This window comes from Monopterus albus, unplaced genomic scaffold (genome assembly GCF_001952655.1).
Source record: "Monopterus albus unplaced genomic scaffold, M_albus_1.0 scaffold2.1, whole genome shotgun sequence".
In the NCBI taxonomy this organism is placed as follows: domain Eukaryota; kingdom Metazoa; phylum Chordata; class Actinopteri; order Synbranchiformes; family Synbranchidae; genus Monopterus; species Monopterus albus.
The window spans coordinates 3,893,557-3,901,809 of record NW_018127882.1 but is presented as its reverse complement, the minus strand read 5'-3'; the positions used below and the strand labels follow the sequence as shown (position 1 = coordinate 3,901,809).

Here is an 8,253-nt window from a genome sequence, read left to right as displayed (position 1 = left end):
GCATGCCAGTCTCTAAGGAGAGAGAAAGAGATATCATCCTCCTCCTTCGGGACCAGCTGAAAGGTCAGGAAGGAGCCAGAGAAAGAAAGATAATCAACGGTATGGATTCAGCCTTTACAAATGTGTCAGTTTGCTCTTGTGCCAACAGAGAGTAAGATGCAACTGTGTGACCTTTGGAGACAACAAAATATTCTCTCATCCCAGGCCTGTGGTGCAGCCCTTGACAGGACCCATCATAGGTGTTAGCATATGTGTGAAACGCCATACTCTGTGCGTACACATGCATATGAGTGTGTGCGCCTATTCTGGAGTTCATGGGTATCTCTTTGTGCTTCTGCTCATCTGCTGCGTTCCACCCTTCTCTATGCATATGTATGTGTATGTGTGTGCGTGTCAGTAAGTGAAGGCATGGTCCTGTTTGTGCACTGATATAATAAGCGGCGACAGCCCCCCAGGCCTCCCATCTAATGCCCCTGTGGTCCTGATGTGTGTGTCGTGTTGGCAGCTTAGACAGAGGGATTATGGGGATTGTGGGGAAGGAACAAGGAAAGAGCAGCTCATCATGCCAGTCAATAGTAGAGCTTTTCTCCATGTCCAAGGACACAAGCACTCATTGTCACTGTCTCCTTGTTAGATGACAAGGGCAACGAAAAAGAAAGGGAGAGGAAAAGAAAGAGCGAGGCAGACAGTAAGGAAATGGAAAGCCAAGTGAGGATGATATAAGGACGCATGATAGGGAAAAAATACTTTTTATTATGTCCATTATAAAAATGTAAGGAGATATTTCGCTGTGTCAGCTGCTACAAGTTGGTGGACACTCACGTGTTTACATCAAGGCTCTAAGAAGGCTACAGACTGCATGCACTTTGCTGTTGTTTTGAACTGGAGTGAATGTGGCATCTATTCAGTAGTGACACTGTTAACGTGCACATTTAGTTTAAATGATAGGCAGGACTGACAACACCAATCAAACTGATTTCTGTCCTCATCCACCGACAGGTAATATCACAGCACTGCTCAACATCTACAGCATGAGGTGGAAAGTAAATTATGTAGATTACAAATAAAATCGTGTCGGCAAAACGCATTTTAAACAAACAACTACTTTTGACTGTAAACATGATTATGCAACATAATTATGTTGCTCTAATCACACAAGCACCTCTGATTGCCATAGCAACAAATACGTTTTCACGGTTTTCTTATTTTTCCCTTTACCATTCTCGTTAATGGCCCCTATATTGCCGTTGGCAACAACTGATTGTATCGGGTCTCATTTTCCTGGTATCTCTGTATTTTGTAGGAGGCCACACAAGAGATATACAATTCTCATGAGATGTGTTTTCAAAAATAACCTTCAATGTAGAGAATGAGATTTAAACCTAATTGGAACATAAGAGAAAAGATCTGGTTCTCTCTGCTCAAATATTATGTATGAATTCCAACGGTGTTGAAAACAGGTCTAGAAAAATCCTTGCATCTCATTCTGTCACTTGAGTACTCTAATCTAATCTAATCTAATCTAATCATAGCACACAGCAGAGTATGGTTTCAGGTTATTCCAGGTGATCATGGACAATTTATTTTTGGCGTTTACCTTTTGTTCTCAGCCCCTCAGGAAAGGTTTATCACTATAGTTATAGTACCACCTAATGAACGTTTAAATATTGTATGTGTTCAGATGAAAACAATCTACAACAGTAATATTGTAATGGAGGTGCACGATGTGTGAATATAAAATACACATTTTTTTTAAAAAGGAGAAAAAATAAATAAATACATTCCAAGGTGCAAAGTTGTGAGGGTCCATAAAGTTTTCATCAAAAAAAATAAATAAATAAATAAAAATAAAAATAAAAAACCAGACCATGCTTGGAAATAATGTAAGACACTAGAATAGCTTAAGAGAAAAGTTACTGAGAGAACAAGTTATGACAATCAGGGAAGGGCTCTACGTTGACTTTTATTTTGGGGGGAAATGGTGCCCCTGGAGACAGTTATCTATCCAACTTGAATTGAGTAGTGCGTTTGCTTATTTAATCCTTTCAGTCCTGTTAGTGATCTCTTTTTACTGTTCAACTTATGAAAGGCACTAAATTTATAAAAGCAGTTTCGAGAGGCAGCCTAATTAATGTTATAAGGCTGAACTATAGTGATCCTCAAAGAAATGTTTGTACCAAAGATGCTCAGTATACAAGGTAAACGTAACGTAAATACGCTGTATACAGAGCAGCTGAAGGCATCAAATATGTATTTACACATTAACAGGCACCCCTGCCCTAAAGGTTTTATTGCAGATCTACAAAATTCATGTGGATGACTACTTTGGACATAAAAACTGTGAATTTCCCCAAAAGGTGACAATTTTGCATCCCTGAGGAATTGAAGGAAGCAATAAAAAGACATAAGTTTATCTCTGCACAAACTAATACATAAGGTCAAAAGATTCTTCCCTCATGATTATACACCATGATAGATGTTGTCCTTAATGGCCAGGACTCTGCCTAATAACCCTTAAACAAAACAATTAAATTCTACAGTTCAGGTGCCATGTTAATGACTGGCTCTGTGCCATGAACCCCTCGGATGAAAAGCAGAAATTGTAGTGCAGCTACTGTAAACACATTACACAGTGGGATATGTAAATTCAGAATTAGAATATTTTAATTCTCAATGAGAGAAAAATGCCAGGTAGGGTTGTCAACAACACTACTGAAGCAGCACATCCTCACTTTCAGGCTCATAGAGGCCAAGAGACGACGTGAGCGTACTGCGTGTCACACTCATGGCCCGCAGTGTGTCTAAGATGGAAATTATAAGTACTCCTCTGTCATTGCCTGGCTGAAAAACTGGATTTTGTGCAACCCACTGGTCCAATCTACCAACAAAGGCCAGACAGCATTTTCCCTTTGCAGGTCTGTTCTTTAAATAATTCATGAAATGTGTTTGCTGTTCTTCCTTGACCCTGCACAACACAATACATCACCCACAGCATGACTCCCCTCTCATGCATACAAGTTTGCCAGGCCAATGAGGGAGCAATGAGTATTTCCAACCGCTCTGCTGCACCAGTAATCTCACACAGAGAATGTCACTGCTATATCTCATTTGAATTTTACATAAACTATAGCACCTGGGCTTTAAGCGGTAATTGTATTTATTAGCCATCTGCTATACAGAGTGTCTGCATGAGGGAGGAAGCGGCTTCAAAAAGTTATAGGTTACAGACTGTGACACTTCTGCTCTGTGGTCTAGATGTATTCTCATATTGACAGGTGACATCGGAAATATGGCGCCATAATTTTGACTGTATCGCGCTTGTGTAAGTGAAAAATACTGAGGAAACATAACAGTGATTCAGCAAGAAGGTGGGGAGAGTGGCACTGTCAGAGCATCATCTTCACCAGTGATCAGCACAATTATGATTATTTGTCATATTGTGGAGGAATTAGGAAGCTTATCAAATGGGCTCAAAAATGCATGGCTGCTGCCTCACACACAGAAACACACACAAGTTATCATTGTAATCTCTTAGATACTTTATCTTGCTACTTTGCAAACCCGGTCTGGGTCTTGTGGTCTTATTAGAAAGTCACTCAATTAACAAGGAGGAGTGTTAGCTCATCCCAGCCCATCTGCTGCGCTTTGATAACTCATTAATGGAAAAATCCTCATTCCCCCATGCTCCTGGTCAGGATTACACATACAGACCCTGCAATTGCATTTCACTCATACTCTGTTTCAGTATATAGCATCAGCATTAAATTAACAAATTGTTGGACTCTTCGAATACTGACTCCATGTTCTGAAATCAAACAATATTTCACTGGCCACAGAAAAAAAAAGAATGGGGTGGGAGTCAGGGAGAGAAAGAGAATGAAACAGAAGGAAAACAGAGTTAATGGATTCTCTTATCAGTTACATTCAGTTCTGAGAGGACTGCCTGTCGATGTGTTTACTCAAATACCTCATGTCGGTCAGATGCATTAAGCCCTAGTTTTTTAGACAATTTAGGGTGACTGTACTGCTGTGGAATTCTTTAATACAGCAGATGCCTTGTGCTGTGAATGCAGAGGGCAATACAACATCGATGAGGTTAGCAAAGACACTGTGTCTGAGCCAAACAACTCAGTGTCTCAGTACTGTAGTAAATGTCTGAGTCGCACCAAGGCGTATCAAGAAGTTTAAATCAGAGCTTTTTTTTAAATTATTACCTGACTAAATGTCATAGCGCTCATTTGATTTGGCATTTGGAACATAAGAGTAATGGTTGATCTAGGCCAACTCTGTCAAAGACAAACACCTACTGTAGCAGAACTCCCCAGGATTCCTTCACTGTCAAGAAAAGCTGAGGAAGAGGAGCCAGCTCAGTAGTTATTACAATAGTCAAGCAGAAACAGGTTCCTTGTGCTCTGCAAGCAGATGTTATTATCCTTTCTGTCAGAGCTGAAGAGCCAAAAACTATAAGTAATATCTGATGAAATGTGATTAAAGGATTGTATTTATATGAATACATTAATTTATAACCAACCCCCGCCCATTTTGACCACAACACTTTATCCCACTCACTTCCCTGTCTTTATCCATAGCAGGAGTTTTTAAATCAGTAATAAATATTAATATGCAGCCATTTGCTTGAGAGAATTATTTATTTTCTTGCATGGATGCTTCTTTTAGAGATATACAACTTTGGAAACCTTGAGGGAGTGCTGTGTGCTGGTGCACTTTGATCAGTGGGAATGAAAAGCTGGTTTCAAATGGGGATCAGAGTTAAGAGAGGAGAAGGATTCAGACAAGGGGACCTTGCCATTCACATTAAGGGATAGCGAAGACTGAGATCATGTCTTCTGGACACCATGCCATCATCTTGACATTGGAAATTTTTGGGGGGCAGCCCACGGAGGCATGGGTAGACTGAAGCAGGTAGAAAAGCAAAAACACTTGAATAAACATTTAAAAGACTTATCTTTTAAGGAAATCTTCTGAGATAATGTGGTGTTTACCTCGCTCTTTAACAGCTAATCTGCTTGGCCAGTGTGCTTTATTCACTGCTCTCAGACTAGAAACAGAAGGGTTTTTTGTATTTTACTTGTATCTAGAGACTCATATTTAATATTTACCTCAGTGGAAAACCTTTCTCAGGTATATATACTCTCTACTTGCATTGTAGAAATTTGCACAACATAGTAATCGAGTTACATAACCTAGAGAGCAAACTGCATTACAGGGCTTTATTTTCTTACCAGAGCAGTTTCTGCATCGCCTCATTCGCAGCCTACGGTATATTTTAATTTACACACCTCTGTACTTCAGTATTCATATGTGTTAAAAACAGTGGGTGTCATTTGTGAAATTTTGGGAATGTATCTGCATATGGCGTGCTTCTGTCTGAGAAAGGCTAGCATGTTAATTGGACCGGTATTAAATTAAAATGAATCAAATTCCTCCTCTGAAACACCATATTTGGCAAAAAATAAGTTTTATATTCACAACTTTGCAGAGTAAGCTGGCATTGAGGAAAGTGAAAGCAAAAAACTTCTGTAACAAAAAGAGGTTAGTTTAAAAATTCTTTGGCAGACACAAGTGGCATTATGACCTACTAAAAGATGACATATGAAGGGAAGTCACACAGCAGGTGAGCACAGTTACATTCTTACAGAGAACAGTGCAAGATCTTAAAAGAAAGTCTGAAATATGTGTCAGGGCCAACCAAGTCCAAAATAAGTGGCCACAACACACGGTGAACTTTCTCAAACTGTTGGCATCACCCCTAGAAATGAAGCTAGCAGCAGGCAGGCTCAAAAAAAAATCTTGGTGGACTATCAGATGACTGAAAGAGCAATGTCCCTACCCTTGTTGCTCACTTCCAGATTAAAGTTGTATGATGTCTTCTGTGGTTTTAAATGATTCTGAGAAAATAACCTTGATGAGGTCACAGTGATGTCACTGAAATTATATGGTTTAACAATATGAAGTAAAATTATGACTGCGACCCTGAGTTACAAACTGAAGTAGACGGGCATTTCCCACATGGGGAGGGTTAGTAAAAAGACGCCATTACACTGCATTATGGGGGGGGGGAATGACCAATACTAAAAGTTAGGATGTCTTGCCCTCTGCAGCCGATTGAGTTTGATATTTTTAATCTGTCCCTCATATGACTCCCAATTGTACATGCAACATTAAATCACTAGAGTACATTAGTATAACACTGTAATGTATCCACATTTTCACCATCTGTCAGGACCTACTGAAAATGTGACAAAAATGTGTGTATGTGTACACAAATTTTGTTCCTATTTCAATGGCACCCAATATGTTTAAGCATGTGAAAGCGTGTGCCAGAGCTTGTGCATGTGTGGGTGGTGGCTTCTGATAGTCCGTGTCTCCTCTGAAAGAACAGTTAAACATGAGACTTTTCATGCGCATATACACAAACCATAAACTCTGTATGTACTCACAATGAAGAGGATGCGGAAGCTGGCCAGGTCGCCGAAGAAATCCTCCACGCTGACTGAGTGAGGGTCGAAGGCAAAATAGCTGCCTATGCTCTCGTAGAGCTTTTGCATGTTCTTGTGCATGGTGGACAGTTTTTCATACTGCTCCCGGGCATGCTTGCAGAAGCCGTGAGAAATATAGGGTCAAGGAAAAAGGAAAGTCATGTCTCAACATAGACTAAAACTCATTGTAACCACAAATATAATCACATCACAAACAAGCTCATCGGTGGAAAAACAAACCACTGGGAGAAATGAATACTTCCGAAGCTTTATAGCATTCAAAAAGCTCTCCTACATCAAGGTCAAAAAGAAAAACAAAAACAAAACACTGGATAAAGAAGGGTCAGAGACAATCTAATGCACCATTACAATAACCTCTCCATCTCACTTTGGAGTCAGTGGCATGGTGAGCTAATAGCTGCAGCCCTGGAGTAATGGAAAGGTGTTTTGTAGTCAGCAGCATGACACAGATGGCTGCTAGAAAAGCTGATTGCAGTCATTGTTCTATTGTTTCTCCCAACAACAGTGGGGTCAGATTGTTTTGAACCTCACAGCTCACGTCGCACTGTGTAATTTACTGAACAGGCGGGGCACTTTTCTCCTGGTGAATGGCTATTGACAGGCAGCATCAGTTAAGCATTATCACAGCAGCCACTGACCTCAGGGAGAGCGTGCTTGTACACTCACAAGACTCGCACGCCCTGGGTGGGAAGAGGATGACACAACTTCCACACCTGTATACACGTGCATGTAGGGATGCACGATCCAGAGTAAGATATGAATCATGATATTTTTTTCTCAGATGCTATGTTATAGCAGATTTTTCTCACTCACGATTCTTGACCAATGAATGCTCTCTTATTAACATGACCTTATACACGTCATACTCCTTAAACCACGCCCATTGGACGGGGGCGGGGCGGCGCGGCAAATTCCTCGTTCTCCATTGACTTTGTATTGGGTGAAGGTATCTCTGACAATTGGGTGTTTGGAAGAAAGAAAAATTGTCTAAAAGTAACTGTGGCAGGATGTACAAGGCAAAGGACCCTGAATTTACATTTTAAATAGCTGACGAACAAAAAAATCCCGAAGTTTAAGAAGGCAAAATTAGATAAGACGTGAGGTATTAGCAGTTAACAAGGGGAAACAGGGCTCCTGACACTAGATGTCAAGCATCTTGATGTTTGCAGAAGCCTTAGCTAACTACATTAGCTTGCTATAACATAGCACAAGGGAGAAAAAGTCGCGTTAGTTTGGATGCAGCTAATGACAGCTGATTATTGGACACGTTAGCTGTTAGCAAGCTAAATACAAAGCTCACCTACAGCCAGATGTCGCCTTTGGCCCAAACACTGAGTCCACGTCGAATATTTCAGAGGCCACATTCACAACACTTGATCCACTGTCTGTAGTTATGCACGTTAACCTTTCCTCCTCCAAATGCGAACCTGTAAAACGCGCCTTTGTTGTTTTTAGAACTTATGTTTTGTGGTCACGTTTCAGGAGATTGTACAAGTTCCTCGTGTTACCATGGGGAGTTACAAGATACGCCTCTGATATCGTCGTCTTAACGTTGAGTTGGTTTTTGAATCAGCCATCTTCCCGGTACAACTCATCACGTGATATAACGCATTGCTGTTATTGGTTAATGCAACTTAGCGAGGAGAAGGGAGCGCTTGGCTTGATGAACCAGGATCATCCCGGTCAATGCAGACACGGCAGAATCGTCATCGAGTGAAAATGAGATTCGTGT

At 40.6% G+C, this 8,253-nt stretch overlaps 1 protein-coding gene across 1 annotated transcript in view; it reads right to left on the bottom strand.

The window, feature by feature from the left end:
* The window catches only part of diaph2 (diaphanous-related formin 2), a 369,240-nt gene that overhangs the window by 56,772 nt on the left and 304,215 nt on the right, over window positions 1-8,253 (bottom strand). Inside the window, exon 26 of the mRNA XM_020591281.1 lies at window positions 6,462-6,626. Coding sequence (XP_020446937.1) covers window positions 6,462-6,626 — 165 coding nt within the window. The remainder of the gene's footprint in view (window positions 1-6,461; window positions 6,627-8,253) is intronic.